The sequence below is a fragment of the Cavia porcellus genome, unplaced genomic scaffold (genome assembly GCF_034190915.1).
Source record: "Cavia porcellus strain 051 isolate PalLab524CR breed Dunkin Hartley unplaced genomic scaffold, mCavPor4.1 scaffold_3, whole genome shotgun sequence".
In the NCBI taxonomy this organism is placed as follows: domain Eukaryota; kingdom Metazoa; phylum Chordata; class Mammalia; order Rodentia; family Caviidae; genus Cavia; species Cavia porcellus.
In genome coordinates this window covers 6799912-6826524 of record NW_026947486.1, presented here as the reverse complement: position 1 = coordinate 6826524, position 26613 = coordinate 6799912, and the positions used below count along the sequence as shown (strand labels likewise).

Sequence of the window (26613 nt, the reverse complement as noted above, 5' to 3'; positions counted from 1 at the left end):
AAGGAAGCCATTTTGTCACACTTATGAATGAGTTGGACTTATGAATGAATCCATCTTTTGAATGTTCTCCCTAAACAAAACTCATTTATAAATCAAAGACTTTCTGTATTGCAAATAATTACTAATAAAAATAGTGTACTTCAGAATTTCACTCAGGGATGTATTCGTTTGTAAAAAAAAAAAAAAAAGTAAAGATTCGACAATTTGATGTTTAATAAGAATGTGATTACTTTGGCAGAAAAGCATATAAAAATTACTTAGCAAGTCCTAAAATCAAGACTTTAAGATTCTTCTTAGTGATAGCTGATGAAGTAGAAACATTACCAATACTCTTAACTGGATGATTGAATGAAAAAGTTTTAATATAACTCTTTAAATTCTAATCTTCTCCAGAAACGGAGCCAAAAGGACTTAATAACTCTTTATAACTTAGCATTTAAATCTCTGGAATCTCAATAGCTATTTTCACTTGAAAGTGGATAGATTTTTTTCCTATTACTAGTGTATATTAATTATAAAGAATATTGTATTTCACCATGAGTTTTTCACACATAGTTTCATTTAAGCATATCCATCCCTTTTACTCACATGCATTTTTTAATAATTACATTGGCAAAATCACTAATGGAATGTATAGTGTAAAACTAACTCAAAATACCAGCATGATTCTTATTTGGGAAACATCTTTTTGCTCCACAAATTTAAGAAAGATGACAAATATAAAAATTAAAAAAGAAAGAGACTTAGACAAGGAACACTTTTATAAACCAGAAACAAAAAAGGGGGCAGTGATTGTCCCAGAGCAGAAGTTACATATTACAAAGCAGGTAGTGGGAGTTGCAGTTTCATCTCCTGTAGAGCAAGAAGGATGAGAGAACATCTGTTTAAATGAGGAAGTGGAGTTTGCTTCATTGCTGAAATCCAACAGCTATGATTTCAAAAATAGGGTGAGAAAGTACCAAGAATTACTTGCTTGAGTCTTTAATTTATATGGAATTTCTAGGCCAGAGATGGTGAACCTTATGAGTGCCAAACTGCAACCTCAAACCTACTTATTTATAACAAACTGCCAACACTGCAGTTAAGCCTCAGTACTGTGGTTCTTGTTTAGCAAAAACAACTCATATATTACTATTTTTTGTTTTAGAGGAAAAACAACATGTGTTTCGTAGGACCCCTCCCTCCCACCTCACTGGAGGCAATGGAAGCCTGAAGACACAGACAAATGGGATTGGGCTGCCTGAGGCTCACTGATTGCTCTTGAAAATCCTTCACATCTGTTCCAGAAAGGAGGCTCAAGTCTGAATAAGGCAGTAGCCTCATAACTACTTTAAAAGGAGGAAGGAGTCAAGAAAATTAAAGAAAAATAAAACATTGCAAAACAAAAACAATGCTTAATTAAGCTTTTGATCCTCTATTTGAAAATGCATAAAGAAGTCTAGTGCTAAGAAATACAATCAATTTTTTAAGCACTTTTACCACAAGTAAGTATGTGAATAAATGCATATGTCTGTTAGCTAAAATTGGCCACTCAAAAATGTATACATATTTTAAAACATGTTGTGCAGGAAAAATACATACAGTTTTGGTCAATTAAATGGATAGTTAATTAAAATATAGACAAAACCAACAAAATAAATACCAGCACAAAATGGGGATTATTGCTTGCTAATGTTTATTCTGTGTCAAATGTTTTATAAGACACATGATTGATATACTTGAAGAGAGAAAAACATAAACTTAAGAAATGTACAAGAAACCATTAACCATGAATTTATATATAAAAAGGAATATGAAAATGAATCAAATTTTAGAATTGAAAAAATGTCAAAACAGAAAACAAAACCAATAAACTCTAAACAGAATACTGCTGAATAGATTTTTATCGATTTGGTAGATAACACTAAAAACTTTTTTTCCATAAAGCAAAGTGATAAAAGTTTGTAAATATATGTAGAAGAAATTAATACTGTCAAAAAACTTACTGAGACTGTTTACACTTAACCTTCAAGCATTAATCTCTTGTGATCTGGGTTTCAGAATAGACAGCAGCAAAAAATTAGCAGGTGAGAAATATTTAATAAGCTGATGATTTTCTAATACTGAAGATAGATGCAAGTATTCACTTAGTACTACAGTTTATACCAAGCAGCATGTGAAGATGATGATTCTATTAATAATAATTAGGTCCATTGCTGGATACATGATACAGAAATTTCAGAAAATCAGCAAAAATATTACAAAATGTTAAAAGGTCAGTTTACCCAAAAGCTAATACTTTTACATGCAACAGATTATTCATTATCAATAACAAAAGGCATTAAAATATGCTAAGGGGCAAAATAATTATTAACCTGGAATTTTAGATCAAAGAAAATTATAATTTGAAAGGACAAAATGAAGGTTTTTTTGTTTTGTTCTGAGAGAGGTTCTAGATATGTAGTTCAGGCTGGTCTGGAGCTCACTGGGTTTCAGGATAGTCTCAGGTTGGTCTGGAGCCCAGGACAGCCTCAAAATTGTTTTAGCTTCTCTGCCTCAGTCTCTGGAGTGCTGGGATATAGGTCTGTGCCCCTGCACTATGTGAAAGTGAAGATATTTTTAGGGACAAAATACTAAAAAAGGCTGCCATGAACAAATCTTTAAAATATTTCAGATAAACTTGAAATGAATGTTAGTTTTGCTTCCTGCCAATAAATTTTAATCACTTATTTACAGAAAATCTGAACTCAAAAGCTTCCTCATACTGGTTGTGGTGGAACACACCTCTAATCCTAGCTTCTTGGGAGAATGAACTAGAAGGATCAGAAGTATGAGGTCAGCTTGGACAATTTAGTGCTACTTGTTTCAAAATAAAATAGAAAAGACTGGAGATATACTTCTGGGTTCTATGGGTTTAATTGCCAATACTATAGAAAACAAACCCCACTTTCATCAGACTCCTTACAGTCTTTCCATGTCTCCCAAGGGGTAATGATCCTATGCTTTCCTGTGTGTTCTCCAAGACCTGTTTCTTGCTGTGTTTGATCCATGGGTGTAGGGATCCTGACAGGTGTTCTTCTATATCAGGACCAGTATCTAGATGTTTTTCTAACTTGTTTCTTCCTGGCATATACCACCTCATCATCTATCTGTTTGCTGCCATTTCAATGTTTCTTTTTCTGACTTCTGTTCATTCCCCTCTTCTCTTGATCAACATTTTTGTCTTATCATGTAAACCCTGGAGTCACCTGGAGCACATATTAAAATGTACATTCTTGTTTCTTGCCCTAAGTGTTTGGTAATTAGAAAAAACCCTGAAATTTTAAGAAAGGAAATGTTACAATACTTTCTCTGCTACTTGTTCAGGGCTGTTGATGAACATGCTAAATTTGCTTCAAATATAACATACATAATGAAAAGTATACAAAAGGAACTGAATGAGTTATAATGAAGGAAAATAAAACTTTTCTAAGAGTGCAGAATTTAACTAGTACACAAGGACATAAGCTCTGGTTTTGATTTTGACACAGCCAAAGGCCAGACAGGAATAAGATGGAAAATTGAATGGAGTCAGAAGGTTGAATGCTTTCATTTCCAGCTGAGAAAGATAACCTATTCTGTAACAAATAAGAAACTACCAGCAAGCTTGTGAATATAACTGATATGAAAAAAAATTAATCTGTAAGAGTACTGGAGGATGACAAACTACAGTAAGCTAAACATGTCTGAACAAGGCAGGTGCAGTAGCTTAGAAAAGAATGGTTGAATATAACTAAAGAAATGAATTGCTAAGTTTTGACAAAATGTAACCTTAAGAGAGAAATGGAAATTGTGCATTTCACTTAGTAGATCTGTGGGAGGCTTGATTTCATCGAATTCAAGAATCGAGCTATACTGAAGGAAAGGCTCATGATCTACAATTAATCCTGCATGTTATTGGTTTTTTTGATATGTTTATTGCCAAATATTAACAATAATGTATTGAGCATTTACTATTTTGAGTACAACTAAAGAAAGAATAAAGAGATTTAGTACTTTAAAATGACATTGGGAAATTTCCAGGAAGGACAAGTCGACACTGGTTCAAATAATGATAGTCTGTCATACTATCAAGATATATGACCCTCCTCCCATATTTTTTGGATTTTGTGTTAGTCAGCTTTCTCTGAAACTAATACCTAACTGATTCAGCTTTTAAGAGGATTCAGTCCACAGTCAGCAGTCTCCAAGCCAGATTGTAAAAGTGTGTGGCCGACCATAGTTCATGGGAAGCAGAGGCAGGGTATGAGAGAAAGGCCCAAGCTTCAGTCATAGATCCACATGGCCATGTCTCCATGATGTACCAAGATACGCTCCCAAAACTAATCATGCGACACTCCACCCTAATTGTCATGGTTTTGTTGAATCTTTTAACTGATTGTAATGGTTTATATTAATATATTTTAATTTTTATTGTTATTCCTCTGTTTTCTTGATTCAATTACTGCTGATTCTTTAGATTCAAGGCAAATGTCCTTGGGATTTAGCAACACAATATAATGAAATTTAAAAGCTTCTGCAGATCTACATAAGTCATAGGTCTAGTACCCATCCTGCCACTGGTTTGTATTTGAGAAATTTATTTATATTTTTTTTATGCCAAATTTCAGGAATATCACAGTCGGTATTGTTCAAACTAGATTTTAAGAAAAAAGTTTTAGTGCAGATAGTTTACTTGGGAAGTGATTGTGAGAGACATCATAAGGGAATGGAGAAGGGAAAATAGCTAACTCAGTATGTGTCCTTAACATTACCTCTATAGGAAATGGAAGCTCAGTCCTGCTGGAAATTTTAGGGAGAACACAGAGAAAACTTTTCAGAGTTGTCTCACCTAAGGGGCATAAGTATATAGGCTCTATATAGTATATAGTATACTTTCCTAAGTATATAGGAAAACTGTTAAGTTGCATTTGTTATTGATCCATAATTCACAAAGAGCTGGTCCCAGGGGTTTTAACTTTGTAACACTTCTACCCCAGTATTACCATTTCAAATGACACATGCACACATGCACACATGGCCAGAGTTACTACAGAGGCAGAGTCACAGGCACTTGTGATAGAAAGGTTTTAGTCTATCAGGGTACAGTGGCTGCCATGGGAATATAGACATGGCACCTCCTTGAATTCTCTTTGTGGCTATAAAACATATTTGAACAAAGTACATTCTCTGATGGGTTTTAGAATTTTATGCACAATTCAGTTTTGTCTTCTTGAGTTGCCCCATTCCACTCTCTTTGATAGTTTGCACTGTCACTTTGCATATATATAGACACTGCTTCCAGAAAATGAATCATACAGGGTAATATTTAAAATATGACAATCCAGCATAATAATTTTAAGTATTTTGAAATATTTATAACATGAAATGTCAGCTAATATTTCAATCTCCCTTCATTCTGTGACTGTGAAAAGTTAACCCAAATATAGTCCATTATGAATATTTAAATTATTGGAGCTTTTCAGTTAGCAGAGCAATTGTGGTCCTCAGAACATTCGATATAAAAGGTTTAAGATTATTGAAATATTATACATTACCTTAAAAACCAAAACATAAAACAATAATATTTCTCCATAAATCCACAGGAAAGGGCACTTTAGTCTCTGAATATATTTGACAGATTTTATGAAGGCTTTGTGAGAAATATGCTCAGAGACTGACTATCTCCCTATCTTCATAGTATAGTACATCTCACTTCACAGCATAGCTGTGAAAAGAAGAGACAAGTAAGTGATCAATGACTCCGTACTCAAAGCAGAGGGCTATGGAATCAGAAAGACTTTCAGAAATTCACAAAATTTCCAAGCTCCTGCCCATTTAAGAAACAATGAATACTGATTCCATGCTACCTCAATGGTTAGAAACAGTATTAATTAATTAAACACACAATGTGTTCTGCTGGCACTACTTGAGAAAATTACAATTAATAGCTCCACAATGTTTCCTAAAAGCCATTCTTGGCTTAATACATTGATTCCCAAAACTTTCTCTAAAAAAAGCTAGAGAATAAAAAAGTTTTTCGGTTATATGTTTTCTGTCAATTAATTTTGTTGTTAAAGGGTAAAACCATAGACATAGACATACAAGTAATTGTTCTGGGTTTAAAGAAACTTTTATGAACAGTAAAATTTGAATTTTAACTTTGTTCTATTTCATAATATTCCTCTATTGAATTTTTTAAACATTTAAAAAGGTAAAAATAGTTTCTAGGTAATGGGCTGTATAAAAATAGCTAGATTTCACCTACAGGGCATAGCTTGCTAACCCCTGTCATTATATATTTCCTTTATTTTGCAAACAATGACACTAGGTAGAAAAAGAGTAAATGACGTACTCTTACTTATGAAAAGATTGTATATAGCAGAGCCAGCCATTTTGTGTCAAAATGTGTTAAAGCCGCTCACACTAGCTATTTATTATGGTATATCTCCTCACAGATAGGTCCCAGACAACATATTCTTTTTAACTTCAATTAATTACTTTCTCAGGGATTAGAAGCGCATCTAATTTTCTTCTAGATCATTTTGAGCTATACCTATATTATTTAAAACTGCAATATAGGAACATATGGGTGATAAGTACACAAATGCATAGACTTTTAAATTAACTACCTACTAAATAGCACATAATATTCCAAATATCATGTATAAGAAATGGTGAATTCTTGTTATACATGTTAATATTATCATTAATATTTCAAAGACTCATGATAACATTTACATAGAAATTAAGTTCTAACAATAGCACTGATATTTGAAATACACACATAATAGAATACTATTCAGCCTTTAAAGAGAAGAAAATCCTGTTATTTGTGACAATGTTGAAGAACCTGAGGATATTATGTAAAATGAAATATGCCAAGCCCAAAAAGACAAGTATCACATTTTCTTACTTATATGCATAATATAAAAAAAGATGAACTAAAAGAAGTAGAGAATAGAATACTGTTTACCGGGTACATAAGACAGGGAAAACAGAGGAGATACTGGTGAAAGGATGTAAAATATAAAATTTCGATGAGGTAGAAGGAATGAATTCTAGGCATCTATTGTACAGCATTGTGACAGTAGTTAATAGGAATGTGTTGCATACTTGAAAATATCTAAGAAAATGCATCTTAACAGTGCCTGGCACAAGATAGGTAGGTAAAGTGCATATTAATTCGCTCATTAGCTAATCTACAATGTATAGGTTTGAAAACATCATATTAAAAACTATACACACAATTTTTTAGAAGTCAAATAAATACAAAAACATACATAATAAATTTAGTTTTAATGGCAAGACTAGTGTTTGGTGCTTGAAATATTATTGTCATTAAAATCGTGTGTCAGTTTTACTAAAAATGTACTCCTCCATTCTAAAAGTGAATTTTTTCCAATATTTGGAACCTAAATCAATTTGAATAAAATAAAATTCAGAAATGAAGTGTGACATGTTTAGAGATTGGTTAGAACAGCATTTTAAAATACAAGAAAATATAGAAGACCTGATATTGTTAAATTATTAATCCTCAGGAATATCTCAAACATCAAACAACAATTATAATTGGTTATAATGAGTCATATGAAAACATTCAATACTGGTTGAAACCAAGAAATGATTTGGAAATTTTTTTTTTATTTTCTCTTCATCACCAAAGGAGCACCCTTAATGGTAGAAGACACCCCGGTCCTTATGAGTTCAGCATTTTCACGGATAAAATTGCGGTGACGAATGGGCATACTGTCATACATTTTGTTACTAGTATTAATTTTTGGTTTTACGTTCATCAGAGGTGTGGGTTCTGGTGGTAACCCATTGATTTCATACAAGCAGCACGTATCTTCTGTCTGTAAATGAAGAGAGAGAGATTTTATGTTAGATTCAGAGATTTAGAAAAATGTAGGAAAAAGTTTATCACGGGGCCCTTCATTTGCCTTATAAAGTATGAGACTGCTATATAACTAAAACTCCATCTATAATAATAAATAATTAATGTGAAAATAACTTAAAGAAAGCTTTTGTTATTACAAATTAAGAGCCATTAATTAAAGAGGAAATCTGTCATTCAGCCAAAAATCAGCCCTGTAGGTGAATTGAACATCCATTTGATGTAAAAAGAAACGTATTTGACAGATACAACATAATGCCCAGAATGAACTACAATGAATGGAAATAGTCTCTCTGATAAAGTCAAGAACACCTAATTGCAGCCATAGAGATATTTGGCAAAATAGGTTTAGCTGTTTTTTAGATTATGAAAGTGTATGATATAATCCTTTGAATATACCAAGAGACGCATAAGATCAATGAGGACAATCTTAATCTAAACCCGTCAGTACAATTTACATATGGATTTATTTAATTTTTTTCATTCTTTTTCATATATACACAGGATTTAGGCATAATTCCTAAGCCATATTTGATTAGGCAGTATACCATTTTATGTTCATGCCTTAACATACTTATGTTAAATCTCATTGCCTCTATAGAATCTCCTAAATCCACCTGGTTTTATGTAGGTTTGTTTTTCACACTAAAAATTGTAACATGTACAAAGGGCAATCAAAATATATAGTGAATGTTTAAATTTTAAAAAAATATTAGAATAAAAAAGACATTGTCACTAATCCTCAGAATACTCCCCTGTGCCTCAAATACATATTGTTCTTGCCACTTTGTGTATAGTTTAGAAGTCCTGTTCCATGAGTGTCTTTAGTAGGTGTGACCAAACGTAATGCTGCTGCTGAATATTATGCAACAGAAAGGCAGATATATAAAATAAAACATTAGATTATTCACCTTATTCACTGTATCTCGTACCAAGGAACTTCTGGTTCTACCCCAAATTCAAAATAGAAATGAAAGATAAATGTTTTGAATTTATTTAGGACATTAAAGCAGCCATAACAGTGCAACTAAAGACAAAAGGGAACTTCCAAAACTGCTTCAGAAAGTGACAAGAGCAATGGAATAAATGTGTTTAAGCAAGGGGGACAATATTTTGAGGGAGATTGATGACAATGTGTCTTTTAATGCATTTTAAAAACATTAAACAGTTGTTGTATTTTTACGACACATGTATGCTCAGGAAGGTATTCAGGATAGGGCCCAGATTAAGTGCATATTGCAATATACCACACTTAAAGTGGAATGTGATATCTGCCAATGGATACTGAGTCAGCAGTTTCTTACACATCAATGATGGCCTTATTTTAGTCATAGTTGGCCCCTTTTCCAATTGTTTGAAGTAGTTTTGTATTAAAGGCCAAGAATTCAAAAGTGGACCAAACGAGGAAGCATAATACAACTCAGTTAAATGACATTTTACTTCATATTATGATATTCTATGTCAAAAACAGAGTTTGCAGATTGTGCATATATCACTGTAAATTTTTTCCAGTAAAAGTGACCACCTTCATAGATTCAGTTGAATAAAATAAATGAAGAGGCTTGCACTATGCCTGGCACTTGTTGCCATTATGTGAGCTCCATGAAAGGACTTGTATTTATTCCTGGCACATGAGTGAGCTACATGAAAGGATTTGTGCCCACACCCTGCACCTAGTGGGTACAAATAGAAGCTATGAGAAAGGACTTGTACCTTCACGTGACACTTACATCAAAGACTTTTGAAGCTTATTACTCCAGAAGACATCACTTTTAAAGTCCCAACTATGTTTCATGTATTTTAATTAAGATTCTAATCTTACAGTTATGGTGACAGTACTATGGTGACTACTATTATGTTAGATTATCTGGTAGTGAAACACAATGATGCTTAAATTGTTCGGTTCTGACCTGTGTTGTTCTGTTACAATGTCCTCTTTTATCTCAATCTCCCCCCTTTTTAAAATTAATCTATTTTTTTCTCATTTTTTTAATTAAGGGAAAACTAAATTAAAAAATAGTGGGACATATAGTAACTTTTTTGTTTTCCTATTAACCTGATTTGAAACCCAGTATTGCTCTCCCTATCTTGTTCTGTCTGATTATACTATATTCTATTTTGTTTGATAGTATCAAGTTTGAGGGTATAGGCAACCACTTTGAAAGCAATAAGATTTCTTACGATGTCTATTATGGTTTGACTATTATCTTTTTTTTGAAGTCCTGTAAGATCTCCACTGTAGGTTTTATTGGTCTTGTTTTGTACTGTTTTGATCAATTCTATTATACCTGATGATATAGACAACTCAATTTAAAAATAGCAAGAGGCACAATGGTAACCACTTTTGATCACCTGGTATTCTATTTTTGCATCATGTACTATGCCCATCCTTCTGTTCTAACTGACTCTGTTTTGCTTAGTCACATTGGATTTTAATCTCTTTAAAAAAAAGTAATAAGAACTGTGGGAGTAATAAAGCCCAAAAAGTGTAACTGCTATTGTAAAAAAGAGAGGAAAGGAAGGTGGACTAAGGGATATAACTGCAGGTATGTTTGAGTGTGTAGGATGGAAAACTGTATTACTGAGCTTTTGTTGCATCATTGAACGGAACTGTCTCCAATATCACTGTATGAATGTCCACTTTATATGCTTTAATTTTATAATTTAATAATTAATTTAATTTAATTTTATAATTTTATAATTGTTTCTAAGAAGACAATATGTAACCTATTAACTAGTGATTTCTTACTGTAATTTTTTTTCTTGAAATTCTGTATTACTTGTACCCCTTTACTGTTTTTTTATGTCCTTTCTTTTTTCTCTTTAAATAAAAAAATAATAACAACAACAACAAAAAAGATTCTAATCTTACAGTTAAGTGATGCCAAATGCATGTTCATGTGTATACATGCTTTAAGGAAAATATTTATGCTCTTTTTTTTTCAACATGCTATTTTAATGATAAGCTTATTTTATAAAATAAATATTAAGGGTTGAGGATATCGCTCAGTGGCACAGTGCCTGCCTAGCAAGTGCAAGGTCATGAGCTTGATTCCTGGTACCGAAAATAAATACATAAATAAAAAATAAATAAAAATTAAAATTTTTATCAAAGGTTACATTTCTTCAATCCTGTAGTGAATATTACAATTGCTCATTTATATTTTCTAAGAGATGTTAAAAATAGTTCTATGTCTTCCACACCCAATCTCCCAAAATACAAATAAAAAGCCACAGTCAAAATAATTAATACATCCTCATCACTAACACATCACAGAATCAATGTCAATTTTTACAAATGAGTGCCAAGTCTATCTCTATGTTCCTTAACTATTTTATCTAAAGAACTCAAATTATTAAACATGAGAGAATCTCATATTTAAGTGCAGTAGTGTCTTTATGTTCTGAATCAGACCAAAGGTATATTGTTAAAGAAGTATTTCTATTAATGGAAACAATAGATAATTATCAATTATCAGATGTGGTCTGGGACCACCCACTTCAGATGTTTCCATTTCAATGCCTGATTCAACTTTTAATTTCAGTTTCTGCACCTCTTTGAAAGGATTTTACAGAAACCCCAGAATGCTGGCCCTGATAAGAGTAGGAATAGTGTCTAGGAGTATTTCTAAGTCAATGATTTGAATGATTTCTTTTCTTTTCTTTTTTTTTTTTTTTTCTGTCTTTTTCAGTTTTTATCGGTACCAGGGATTGAACTCACGACCGCCTGCTTGCAAGGCAGGTGCTTATGCCGCTGAGCTAAATCTCCAGCTCTTGAATGATTTCAAATGGTGTATAAGAACTCTAACTTCCTGGTTCCCTAAGATGTGAAAATTTTAAAGTTGTGCATTCTACATTGTATCCCAAGGAATTCACAGTGGTAGATGCCTTGATAAAGCATCCTTTACTGACTTGCTTTCCTTATCCTGACTTTCCTACCTCTGTTTCTTGAAATCATGTAACAGATATGCTACTTGGATTTGAATTCCTATTAGAGAATTTGTTTGTAAGGAAATACAAACCTAGACACATATTTATAACACAATTTCCCATTGTTTCACGCTAATAATAGATTTCTTTAGATGCAATGCATTTATACACATATCATCTGTCTTTTTATGCTTATAGTTATAAAAGGGTCATTTAAATATAAATATGGTATGAATTATACATTACTCCATATATTATATTACTATATGTTACCCAATAAGTACATTATATGGGGCTGGGGATTTAGCTCAGTGGCATAAACACCTGCCTTGCAAGCAGGCAGTTGTGAGTTTGATCCCTGGTACTGATAAAAAGGAAAAAGACAAAAAAAAAAAGATGAATAATAAGTACATTATATATTACTATATAGCTATATTATATAGTACTATATATGTATATAGTGATAATATTGAATTGCTGTAAAGATAAATCATGATAAGTTTCATCTTGGGAAATTCTGATAGTCTCACATTTTTAAAATCTAACATTTATTGCGTTCCCTATGGAGCTCTCCTAGAGTAATGTTGCTTTTTATAAAACAGTCTGAATAAGTTAACGTTAGTCACTCAAAGCTAATATTATTTGCCTTGTTTACTAATTGGGAAAGAGTTTTTAATCACTGTAAATGTCATTTAATTGAATGGAAAATTATGAAGCTTGCTTATATGATGGCTGTGGTTTGTGTCAGCTAATATTTAAATTGTTCTTACAAACTGCCTTTTTTATTTCCAAATAAAGCAAATGAAGATAATCTGTTGCTAATATTCACTTAATGCTTTTCTAAAAATGAATAAGTAAATATAATGTAAACAATAATTTTCATTTAGATAATAATTTAATTTTTAAAAAATTGTCTTCCAGTATATCATGGGGATCTGTATGTATGACACGGGAATTAAGAACTGGGGTTTGGAGTCAAATAGATCACTTGAGCCATGATTTTCAAGTTATTTTGTTTCATATGTGCAGTAGATCTTATGATTTCAAAGGTTCAATACATAGAATAAAAAGTTAATTTCAAAGGGAACACAGCACATGATTACATTTGTATAATATTTTGTAATCAGATAACTAAAAAACAATGGAGAAAAGATTAGAGTTTGTCAAGGGTAAGGCAGTAATTATAGTAACAAACATGTCTTCAAATAATAAGCATAAGGTAATTCTGGCTTAATAGATAAGTTCTGTGTTTTGCTTGTGGTTTTAGTTACGTACATCTTATACACAGGTTAAAATTGCTTAGAAACATATGGAAACATACCCATGTAAAAATATTGAACATGCAGTAAAGTCTCTAGTTAACAGTATTTTTCAGACATTCCAGAACTCATAAGTATTAATTCTGAAACTTTCTTTAATGATACATACATATCCATGTATATAGCAGCATAATTCATAATTACTAAATATTTGAGGCAGCCTATATGTCTATCAGCAGATGAACAAATGAAAAAATGTGGTATTTTACGTATGATGGAGTACTACTCTGCCATAAATAAAATTGAATCATTTGCTGGAAAATGGATGCACCAAGAGAATACAATGTTAAGGGAAGTAAATCAAACACACATGTTTGGATATTGTATGGTTTCTTTTATATGAGAAACTCAAATTATAAATGGAGAGCAAAATAAAAGATAAATCTGGAGGTTGGGGCTTTAGCTCAAGGGTGTAATTGCCTGCTTGTCAAACACAAGGTTGTGAGTTCAATCCTCCTACAAAAAAAAAAAAAAAAAAAAAAAAAAAGATAAATCTTCCTCAAATGGGAATGGAATCAAGAAATGGAGTGAGAGGGGTGGAGGGGAAAGTGAGATAATGAAAAAAGGAATTAAGGTATGTTAGGTGAAAGAGTTGCTGGCCCAACCGGACACTGTAATCAGGAAAGGCTGCAGCTAAGTTAGGGGACTCCTGCCTCTCCCCGCCCCCTATAGACTTCACTGTAACCCTATACCCCCATCCCTAAGAACCTGTGCGCCAATGAAATACCTGTGTATCTCTAAAAGATCGCCAGATTCCAGTGGCCAGTGTGCCAGTCTCCTCTCCCTGTGTTCCCGGAATAACCACGGCCCCGGGTGCAGTGGAAGATGCTGCGCCCGGGGCTGGCGGGGCGGCCTCTCCCCACATTCCCGAAATAAAGCCACTGCTGCCCACTACTTTCACGGCCGTCCACTCCACTCCTTCCACGGACCTCTACTTCTTCCTCGACCTCGGACCTCTCTCCCTCTTCCCATCCTCTCCCCTTCTTCTCAGACCTAACATTAGGTACATGTATCAAATTTACACAAGTAATATAAACACTATGAAATGCAAACATATACTAATAAAAATAAATCAAATATGAGATTAAAGATTTGGCCTGAACTTTCCACAGTAAAAGAATATTTGATATTTTTATACTATAGAATTATTAATTTTAAGATTAGAAAATTCTATCACAGTTATCATTTTTACCATTTCGTGATTTGTAGGAAATATTTTCAAAAAATACAATGCCCGGGGCTTTAATTAAAGTAATACAGAAAATGGAGAGAGGAGTGGTATATAGCCTAAGCGGTATTGGTCATGACATGATTACATACAGCCTAGATGATAAGTACATGCAAATTATTTAGCCATTTTTACACATGCGTGGAATTTTCCATAATCAAATTAAATCGACCAAATAATCTATTACACAGATTTCCATCTGATTTTGGTCCCTGCATACATTTATCAAATTGTATCAATTCAGACTGAGGATATTATCTTCTTTGATAATACCATATACGTTCACAAAAAAACCTTAAACTATGCAATCAGTAATTTAATTGTTTGATCTATGCAGAGAATTAGGTACATAATTTGATGGTAAAGTTTGCTAAATAGTTAATGTTAGAAATGTCCAATATATATTAGATACAATGAACATCTTTTTCATTTCCAAATCTTTTAAGAGAAGCTTTTTTTTTTTTTAAATTTTATTTAAAAGGAAAAAGAGAAAAAACAAAACAAAACAAAGCGGTGTAAGGGTACACGTAATACAGAACAACAACAACAAAAAAAAAACAAAACAGAAATCACCAGTTAATAGATTACACATTATCATCTTAGAGATAGTTGCTCAAGTCACCGTATCAAAGCATATAAAGTGGATATTCAAACAGTGAGACTGCAAACAGTTGTGTTCAGTGATCCAACCAAAAACATTAATATGGTCATCTATTTAACACCCCTAAACACACTTGCAGTTGTATCCTTTAGAGCACTTTTTTTCCCTCTTTTTTACAACAAAATTTACACATTTTGGGTTTTATTACTCTCTAGTTCTTATTACTTTTTTTTGGAAGAGAATAAAGTCTTACAGTAAGTAAGCAAATATATGATCATTTCAGGTAATGAAGTATATCCAGCAAGGCAGGGCATTTTTTTTTTTTTTTTATTACTTAGGTTATACACACCCTTAGAGAGATGAACACTTTCTTGAATGGTGAACTAATGATGAACTAATTTTCTCAAACAATATTCAAAACCTTATTGTTTCTGTGTATTAAACTAATACAACTTTATGCCTATGGCACTTCTTAATTACTGTATGCTACAGTGGCAGCAAGAGTGGTGTGTTACAGGTAACAGTAGGTGTGCTTGTGCTATTGAAATTAAAGTAATAATGGGTGTATCCTCCAAAGTAACTGGAAAATTGTTTTGAGCCTAAAATTTATTTAAAAAAAAATTTTTTTTTTTTTTGAGACAGAGTCTTGCTGTATAGTTTAGCCTGGTCTTGAACTCACGAAATAGGCTGGGCTGGCCTTGAACTCATGGCCAGCCTCTTGCATCAGTCTTCTTCGTGCTGGTATTACAAGCATGTGCCACAACGCCTAGCTCCAGCTAAAATTTTTTACTCTAAATATATGTAAAATTTTAAAGAGAAACTTTTCATTTCACATAAGTTTTCAAAACTATGCTCATCATCTACCTTAACTTAGTAAAATAATCACCTTAAAAAACTTCTGTATATAATCCATTTTGCATTACATTTTTTCAGTTGAACCTATAGTTTACCTTCTATTTAATTTTCTCCACTTATCATTTTTAAAATATCCTATGCCTAATGAAAGGTTAAAAAATCTCTCTTTCAAAGAAACAAACAACAATATCCTTGAGTGGGTATATTACTTAAAATGTTATGTGACTACAGAATTCACTCTAGTCATTTTTTCTTCCATAGTTCCTTAATATAAAGAGGGAGAAATTCCATATGTACCCTTGGTGTTGACAAAAGTTTTGATTGAAGAGACCAAGAAAGCTCGTTCCACCTGGTGCTTCCCCTCCCCTTCTCCCTTCAAATCTAACTAGGTTAAGTTTTAACTTCCTAAAGGCCATAAAACAAAGGCCTGAGGTAATAGCTCCTGACATCCTGGGTCTTCCCTATCCGGTAGCCCCGTCACAAATTGCGTTAATTGCATCAGATTGTATTAGATTGTACATTCTTCACAAAAATAGCTTCGTTTATATCATAGTAATACCTGTAACTGTAAATGTGTGTCTTCCTTTTCCCCTGGGTAAAAGATTGATATGTTAATCAATGCTCTCCTCTGTAAAGAATTGTAAAATCTTACCTAATTGATATGCTAACCATTGTTGCCCTCTACAAATAGAACGGTTGTGGTGCTAAAGTAAGGTAATTAAGGTTGTTAATTGCTGTTAGACTTTTCTATTCAGAAGGCCTTGTGGTGCGAGTTTCGAAACTATGTGCAGCTCCACCGCCACAGGATCCAGTGTTTCTGGACCATTTGAGACAAACAGGCTGCTTTCCCAGTCATGGGACAAACGCCTGTTCCTAAGAAATGCCACCCCTTCTCTGGAGACACTCCCTCGCCCCACTAAGAAACCCAATCCCTTAAGGACAGCTCACCATCAGCTCTGCTCTAATCGCTATGATTGGCTTCTGTAACAATGCTTGCTTGCTTTGCGGTTTTAGGCCTTAAAAGGCACAGCCCTGCTCGAGTAAGGGGTTCTCCGTTTCCACCTGTTTGGAGGACCCAGTGTACACGGAATAATAAAAACCCCTTTGTTTTTTTACATGAGAGCGAGGCCCTTGGAGTATTCCTTGCGACACCGGTCTAACATGATAAATTCCATATTTAAATTACTTTACTAGTCCAAGAGAAACTGAAACAAGATAAGCGAGTAGAAATATCTTTTTACTTTGGAAATATTATTATTATGGACAAGATTTTGGCCCAGACAGGACACTGCAGCCGGTAAAGCCTTAGAGGCAAAACCAAAGAGCTCCATCTCCCCCACCCCTAGGAATTTACCTGTGACTCTATCTTCCCCACCCCTAGGAATTTACCTCTGGCTGCCAATCACATCCCTAATGCCCCTCAGGCTCCCTGGTGGGGGGCGGGGCGCACCCCAGGGGGTCCGGGGAGATGCCGCACCCCAGGGGATCAGGAGTCTTTCCCCGCATTCTTAAAATAAAGGTCATTTATATTTCATACTTCTTATCTTTTTAGCTGCGCCACAATTCAAGCCGCGCCACAATTCTATCAATTATTACTTTAGTTATTAATTCATTTTTTTGGTTCCTGGGATGGAACTCAACCTCACTCTTGCCAGGCAGGCTCTTATACCCGTGAGCTAAATCCCCAGCCCTAATATTACTCTTTATCTGTGATCATTGAATGAAACATTTCCTTGTTAGTACATTTAGTGCTTTAGTGGATATCTGATTATTGCCCTTATAGAACTCACCTGTATTACTAATGTTGCTTTGTGTTTCTTACTGTACATTTGCGGTTTAAATCCTACAGAGATGAGTATTCCTTCACTAAAAAATGGAGGAAGTTCTCCAGTCTCAGGTTTTACAAAAAACTCTGGATCGCTTCCAGGTAGGAAGTAGGCAGTGAATCGTTCGGTGTATCTGGAACAGAAGTGTTAATATCAGCAGTTAATTTTGACCATTACCTCTTTCATTTTGTGACAAATTGCTGACTAGAATTTGAATCTGTGGAGAACCACCTGGATGACAGTCTTTGAAAGAAGAGCAATTATCTCCATCTTGGCTAAACCTGGCCCTATTTCCATGTATTGATATGTACAGAGGTGGTAAGGATTTTTCCATATCCCTTCAATTGGCTTTAAGCAATGCAAATTGGTCTAGCCAAGGTGCTGATGTGAATGCAGTCTTTGCAGCAAAGCCATAGTTCAGTGTTGCCCCACCCCATGGCATCCAAAAAATGTGAGTGAAGCCGGTCAGGAGAGCCATCCTCCCTGCTGTCAGCTGAGACCCCGCCTCAAGATAAGAGGCTATGACTTCCCAGGGCATAAGAAATTACACATTAGAGCTGAAGCACCACCACATAACATTAGATATTACCTCAAACTGTATGAGATAGATTACTCTTTTTGCATATCCTTCTCTCTGCATATTGCAGAGGTGATTTCAGACTTCCTACTTAACCTGACTCACAGCACTCACATACTTTCCACCACTCTCACAGTCACTCATTCCCTAGTCATTCACTTCTACAGGAATTAATAAAACCCAGATTTGGCTCTGAATCAGGGCTTTTGTTGCAGTTAACAGTCACCCTAGCTGGACTTAGAATCCTCTTGGCTCCTCACAACTATAAATGTGCCTTAGCATCTTTATTCTCACTATAGGTTGCACCAGAAATGGTACATTGAAAATAGTTTGCTAGAATTCCAATAACTTTTCCATGGGATTACAAATATAAATTTCCCAGACTGCAACAAGGATCAGGAAGGGTTCTCTATATAGTCCTGCTACAATTGGCTTACAGTTAAACAATAATGCTGAATGCTTATAGAATAAAAGGAGACATTTTAAAAATCACTGAGATGAGATTGTTAGTGTTACAGGAAGCTGAGTTAGATAAAAATATTATAGGCCTTGAGACAGGGCTAAGTGCTGGAAGGACCCCATGCAGAAGGACAGATACCCTCCAACAGTGGGAGAAAACAGACACCTCCTGCTGTGGTCCAGGCCTCACGACAAAAAATCAAACAAATGCATCCATATTCTAAGGACTGATATTCTAAACAGGTCTCTGTCACTCTGAGAAAGCCAAGAGTCACCGTCCCAACCCCCCACAGGAATAGTCACTGTTCTGTATGCCTGCCCCCTTGTTCCTTTTGATCCCAATTTAATCAATTTTACCTGAGCTATTACACTCAACCTTATTGATTGACCATAGTTTTATATACTCTCAATATAAGATGTATAAAATATACTCACCAGTAGAAAAAAGTTATTAATGAAAATGAAGCCTCATTTTACTTTTAGTTCAGAAACTGCATAGGTTTCAAGAGAAAAACAGTCAAAGAGATAGCACATATTTGGTTATCATCAACATTTCTGTTTTATGAGAATCAATGTTCAGCTTTAACCATATTAGTTACAAAAGATTTTGAAGTTACCTACAGTAGATTAAAAATATATTTTAGTAGCTTCATAAAAGATATCCTATGTTTATTGATTCATAGGAGATTAAAGACATTTTAATTATGTTTGTATGTTAGTATCTTTACAGTAGAACTGATATGCTAGTATTTTGTTCACGAAATTGGGAGTCCAAGGATTTAACATGTTATCATTTAGAACACTAAGGTTATATTCTATCCTTAGTATATTTTTCTGATTTGTTATTTGTAATGTATTCCTAGGTGCTCTAGGTACCACAGGAAATACAATAAATAGTTATGCTACTTCAAAAAATAAGTCATATTGGACAACAGAAAACCAAACTGAAAAGAGGAAAATAATGGTAGTGCAAATTCACAGAAGAAAGCAATCTGTTTCATGGGTTGGCTAGGTAAGTAGTGAAAAATACTTTATACTTTAAATAATTGGCCTGCCTGAATTGAGAACATACTGCACAAAGAAAAGTCAGAAGCAGGCGACTGGCAAGTCTTTGAAATAATTTAGTTTAAAAATGCTAGTGGTTCAGAACAAGATATCAGCAGTAGTAATGGTGAAAATTAGCTGGAGTTTGGTCACATGATACAAATTTTGTTGACAAATTGGTGAAGAATCAGATCAAATGTGCAACAGGAACAAAGGAATCAAAGTTTGCTTTAAGATCCTATGTCTGGCCATTTTCACCATGTTGGTTCTTTCTACCCAAGAGCAACAGATACTTCCGTATTTTGATGTCCTCTTTAATCTCCTTTTTTTTGGGGGTTTGTAGTTTTGAAAGTAGGTCTGTTACCTCCTCCATTAGACTGATTCTTAGGTATTTCTTTTGGGAGGGGGATGCTATTCTAAAATATGTTGTTTCCCTAATTTCTTTCTCAGTGAGTTTGTTATTCATGTACAGGAAGGCTACTGATGTTTGAATGTAAAATTTTATCCAGCTACAGTACTAAATTTGATTATTAAATCTAGAAGTATTTTGTGGAGTTTTTAGAGTGTTCTATGTAGAAGACCACCTCATCCACGAATAATGGTAACTTAACTTTTTCCTTTCCTAGCACTATTCCTTTCATTTCTATCTGTTGTCAAATTGCTCTGGCTAAAGTTTCCAGAACTAGATTGGGTAAGAGTCAAGACAGTGGACATCCTTGTCTTATACCTGAATTTAGATTGAAAGTGTCATGGATTAACAACTGGTGGTCAACACCAGCAGAATTAAATCACCATGCTGCTGAGTGTACATGTTCCGCTTGAGGAAGGTTGCCAGCATAAATAGAGACATGGAGAAGAAACAAGGTGTTGAGGCTGTGAGTTTCACTAAGTGTTGCTGTTTGAGCTGTTGGTGCTCCTGGAGGATCTCTGGTTCATACATATTAAGCATCTCTTCCTGGCTCTAGAGGGGAAGATGTGTGACACTTAATCTCCAGGATGAACTCATCACTCGGGCTTCCTGGAATGTACTCAACTATGCTTATCGTCGGAGGAACTTGGGACCTCCCTGTTGCTGAGGATGGCTGTGGTACTCTTCAGGGCATCCCTGCTTCTTATTTTGAGTGTGACTTATTGGCTGCAGCAAAGAACCCTCAACCGAACAGCACAGCTCCTTCACCTCGCTGGCATAGACATTCCAGCTTCTACCACGGGCCTTTGGGCCTTCCCAGTACAGATCCATAAAAGAGACTGACATGAGTCCTTCTTTTGGGCTGCAGATCTCCGTTGGACTTGTGGGAGGCATTGTCATGAGCTCTGGCTTCTTCATCTGGACTCATGTAGGACACTGCTGTGGGATTCAGGCCTTTGGCTGAATATTCTATGTCTTTAGTGTTGTGGGCACATTCCCTGAACTTTCTTGTATTAACTCTGGATTAACATCATAATATAAAACTATAAATTCCATCTCCTGATTCTAATTGTTCTCTGCACAACCCCTGACTACAACAGAAAGCTTTCAGTTTTTGTCTATTCAGTATGATGTGGGCTGTTAGTTTGTCATAGATAGCTTTTATCAGATTGAGATAAAGAAAATCTATTCCAATTATCTGTAGAGATTTTATCATGAATGGGTGTTGGACTTTGTCAAAAGCTTTTTCTTCATCTATTGAGATTATCATATTTTTTTGTTCGTGGCTCTGTTAACATGTTGTATTACATTGATTGACTTGGTCATTCTTCCAAAATTGTTATACAGATTTAATGCAATTCTGATCAGAATTCCAACAGCCTATCTCAGAGAATTAGAGAAAACAATCCTAAAATTCATTTGGAAGCAGACATTTCTAGGCCCAAAAGGCAAGGCAGGAGCATCACAATCCCTGATCTGAAATTATATTACAACGCTACTGTGATAAAAGACTCATGTACTGGAAAAACAAACAAACAAACAAACAAACAAACAAAAACAGACTGGAGGATCAGTGGAACAGATTCGAAGGTACAGAAACAACTCTAGACATAACCACCTTATCTTTGATGCCAAACACATTCACTGGAAGGATGATAGTCTCTTTAATAAATTGTGCTGGAAAAACTCGCTTCTCACATGTCAAAGATTAAAATTAGATCCATATATTTCACTATGCACTTAATTAATATCAAAATGAATAAAAAATCTTCATATTAAAGCAAAAGTATTAAATTTTATGGAAGATACAATAGACAGAACTTAAAGAGATGGTGTGGGCAAAGACTTTATGAATAAAATTGATCACACAGGGACTATCATAAAGAATCAACAACTAAGATCTCGCTTTATTAAAAAGCTTTTACACAGCAAGAGAAACCATCAACAGTGAAAAGACAACCGAGAGTGAGGGGAAAAAAAAGACTTTGACCATATGTTCCTCAAAGCGTTATTATCTAGAAGATGTAAAGAGCTAAAAAAAAAAAAAAAAAAAAAATTTAAATCCCCAAATTTAAAGACACAATAAAAACGGATATTTCAAATGAATAAACACTTTTCTGAAGAAGAAATGGAACTAGGAAATAAATACATTTTAAAAAAGGTTCAACATCACTGGTCATTCATGAAATGCAAATTAAAACAAAGATGAGACTCTATCTTACACCAGAAGCATTGCTATTATCAAGAAATCAATCAATAATAAATGCTTGTGGGGATGTAGGGAAAAAGGAACCTTTCTCCACTGTTGGTGAGAGTGTAGGCTGATGCAACCACTGTGGAAAACAGTATGGAGAGTCCTCAAAAACTAGGACTAGAGGTTCCATTTGACCTAGCTACCTCTTCTTAGTATCTTACCAAAAAAACTGATAGCATCATACACTGTAATATGTGCACATCCATGTTTATAGCAACAGTTTTTAACAGCCAGATCTTGGAAACAGCCCAAATAGTCATCAACTGGTAGATGGATAAAGATGATGTGGTTTTTTAATATAATGGGTTACTACTCTGCCATAGAGAAGGATAAGCTTGAGGCATTTCTAGGTAAATGGATGTGCCTTGAGACCATACTGTTAAGTTAAATAAATCAGACCCACATGTGTATATACTGCATTGTTTCTCATGTGTGAGAAACTGAAAATGTAAATAAGGATCAAAATGTATAGTAGGTATTTTGAGATAGGAAGTAAATGCTCAAATGGTTAGGGAAACAAAAGGGGAGGAAGAAGGAGGAAAGAAGGGAAAAGTAAAAAAAAATATGAGAAAAGTCTGAAGAAATGGAAACAAACCTGTTGTAAATAAGGCGGGGTTGAAGTGAGGGTGGAAGAATGAGAAAAAAGAATCAAGATATATCATGTATAGGTGCCAATCCTCTACGATTAATGTGATCGTTATATATATTTAAAACATGCCAGTAAAATCTGACAGGAAACTGTCAAAAAATAAAAAGAAATAAAGAAACGTGACTTTGTCCACTCACACACATATACACACAAATGCTATGTTTGAACAAATGCAAGAATATAATTACTGTCTTAGCTTTAGTTCCTCGCTGCTGGGACAAAATACCTAACGCACTCAAGTTAAAAGAAGAAAGGTTTATTTTAACTCACAGTTTGTAGAGGTCTCAATTCATTGTTTGCTTGTTTTTAGGCAGGGATTGCATGGCAGAGTGGCATGGCAGAGGAGAAATAGTCTATGGCACAGGAGCCAGTAAGCAGGAAGCAGTGAACCTCCCTTTAGTTTTTAGTTTTTTTAGTCTGCCAGCCCATTAATTAGTGCCACCCACATCCAGTTGAAGCCTTTATATTACCCTCACCCAAAACTGTGCTAAACCAATTAGTGGACTAGTTTAGTCACACACTCTTAATCGATATTCATACACCCTAGTACCAGCCACCTCTGAAAAGCCCAATATTTGACACATGATGCTTTGGAAGGGCATTTACACACAAGCCACAACAATTGCCATTTACAAAAATGAGAAAATCCAGGTTTGTACAGTGGCAATATTGTAAGCAATGAAGTTTATCTGAGACACAATTATTGCTAATTGAAAACTTTTCCCAAAAATCAACCATGACAGCTTGAAAAATGAGAAAATCCTAAAATAACAGTTTGATAGGGAATTCATTAACTTAGTTTTTCAAGGTTTATGTTAATTGTAGATTTTAGAATTCAAAAAGCAATTTTTAGTGTAAAATTGGTTGTATCTGTTTGATTTTTAAGGAAGAGGTCCAGACTGCAAATACAATTTTGCTTTCTTTAGGGAATAAATGATAAAATCTATAGGGCTGAAGCAGCCTCAAAACATTATATTGATAGAAGAAAATACTAAACTCTGCATCTACAAACTATGAAGGGTAGGGAAATAATGGATAAGTGACAGAATCTGAGAAAGAATGGTTAGTAACAGAGGGGTGAATCTAAGGATGACTGGTGCTGTCAGGGTAATGTGGACATAGTAATTCAAGATGGACACAGGTCAAGTGAGATGAAAGGAAGAATTCATTTTTGGATTAAGTATGTGCAGGAAGTCTATAATCCAGGTGGTGATGGTATTGGATGCTTCATCTGAGTGCATTCTGTAGTCATCAAGAAACACGCAAAGGGTGGTACAGGAAAGAGTGACTTTAGACTAGGTGCTGAGGAAGTGTTACTACAGTATATTTAGAGATTGTATCAAAGAAGAGTAAGTAAAAGTTTGATGGCATGAGCTTCAGTGCAGCTGTTTATGAGAGGAAGAACATAAATGATACAGAGTAATAACACTAAGGAGGTACTTACCCAATAGGTAATGGTCTAGGGGACTGCAAAGTCTTCATGATGACTGGATTTTTAATATTACTTCTCTATGATTTTAAGTGTCTAAAGCACTCAACAAATCATTTTCTGTACATTTGAAAATATCACCTAAGGACAGTGTTTAACTTGTCCCAAGTTGAGAACATTGAATTTAGTTTCAGGGGTCATTGTTGTTTTACTCTTTTTTTTTGGCATTGCCTTAAATATGTGATCATTTTAAATGTGTAAACTCTTATATACATATATGCTAAAATTATTGTCATACATAGCTCCAAAAATTTCAAGAGAAGTACAAGTATGAAATCAAGATGAAAATCAAGCTTCTGTGTTTTGGTAGTAAGACTGTGTGGCAAGTATGACAGGGAGGATAGTTGGGGTTGGGGGTAATAAATCACTTCTGAAAAATGACCACTATAATGTTTGGGGTTATAATTCAGTGTTTCAGTATATATTTAGCTTGTGCAAATCACTGATCCCAAACTATCTATCTCTACTTATCTCTCTGTCTATGGCCACAGTCTTGACAAAAGAATTCTACTTGAAATGATGACAGAAATTTACAGACATTACGTCTCCCTAAATATAGCATTCCTTCATTTATGCTGTCTAATAGAATACTAATTTGCTTTCAACTGCCAAACACTAATATCGGATATAATTCTCTAATGAAAGAGGCATATTTAGTAGTTTTCTCAAGGCTGATAGTATAGAAAATATATATGGGTAACGCTACTGTGTTTTTATGCCAGCACAGTGAGAAACTGCTTGAATCTGAGGCTCATGAGACAGCTGGAGTAGGGATCTGAACAAGGGTTTCTCTGGTGAAAGGGGATAAAAAGGAAATAAGGTTGGTACTGAGGCCTCTTACTTAAATGGGCAATCCATCCACGAAGCACTGCCAAGTTTGGTAAGTTACTTTATTCACTGTGATTGTATAAACATATGTGTGTGTGTTTTGGTAAATTGGAGAAAATGAAATCGAATAAAACTTTGTAGTATTGTACGTATGTAGACATGCAACAAATGTTTACTTTTACTATTGTGTTGTTATTAGTCAGGCAGACAAGGGACTAAAGAAACAGTACTGGTGATGAATAGCACTCAAGTGGGCTCATATTGTTCTACTTATAACACAGCTCTCATCTTTAGTAGAAAAAGATTGTTTTGAGTTTTTTCTTTGATAATGATACCATTAAGCATAATAGAAAACTGCATCTGGGGAAATCTGCCTCTTCCCTGTGTTGATGACAAGAATATGGCAGCCATTATCAAAGGTAATAATTGTATTCATGAATTTGAAATAGCTGTTCATATAAATATTGACTCTAGGGAGACAGTGCTAGTGCATAGAGGAGAGAGAGAAAAGTTCCAAAAGGGAAAAGCTGCCATTAAATTTTAAAACACTTAGAGATTTTAACAATACTTTTTCTTTCCATCTGGAGTATTGAAAGCTATTTATTTCAGGCAGTACAAAGTCCTTGAGAAAACTGCATGCAAAACAATTTCATCAAGTTTTCTTTACATACTATCATTCTTTTAAGGATGACAGCTTCATTGTATTATTAGAAATGCAGGACCAGCTGTGGTATAAGAAAGTTTATGAATTAAAAATGGTTTAAACAATTTGAACAGTATGATTTCCTAAAGATTTTTAAAATTTACACTGTATGAATTCATATAGTTACATATAAGCACACTTAAAGAGGTCTTTTAAAATTCAAAATCCTCATAAAGGCAAACATTAAAATAACAAAATGTCTATGTAGCATGATCTAATATGATTATTTTAAAATTGGGTGCTTCATACTATTAGAAGTCCATTTATTTCCAATTCTTATAACGCTTCATAAGTAAATTGCAATTAGAGATTATGCCCAAAAATAGTATACTATAATTTTTTAAGATCTACATCATAGGTCTGTCTGTAATGTGTAATGTTTAATTACTAGCATTCTATACATCAGCAACAAACTCACTGAGAGAGAGAAATTAGGAAAAAACCACACTTTATGAGAGCATTGAGAAACAATGAAATACTTAGTAATTAACTTAATGAAGGAGGTAAAAGCCCTTACATTTTAAACTAAAATACTCTGAAAAAAGGGG

At 34.2% G+C, this 26613-nt stretch overlaps 1 protein-coding gene and 1 non-coding gene across 5 annotated transcripts in view; one reads left to right on the top strand and one right to left on the bottom strand.

Moving 5' to 3' along the window:
• Positions 1–2383: 2383 nt before the first annotated feature.
• Positions 2384–26613, bottom strand: part of Cfap47 (cilia and flagella associated protein 47) — a 386549-nt gene continuing 362319 nt past the window's right edge. For all 4 annotated transcript variants that reach the window (XM_063245680.1, XM_063245681.1, XM_063245682.1 and 1 more), the window contains 2 exons: positions 17618–17786; positions 2384–7853 (listed from right to left, as the gene is read on the bottom strand). In XM_063245680.1, the coding sequence (XP_063101750.1) occupies positions 7641–7853; positions 17618–17786 (382 nt within the window). In that variant the 3' untranslated portion in view covers positions 2384–7640. The remainder of the gene's footprint in view (positions 7854–17617; positions 17787–26613) is intronic.
• Positions 23695–23829, top strand: LOC111756711 (U4 spliceosomal RNA). Its single transcript, XR_002791127.1, has one exon. It is a non-coding gene; the product is annotated as a U4 spliceosomal RNA (small nuclear RNA).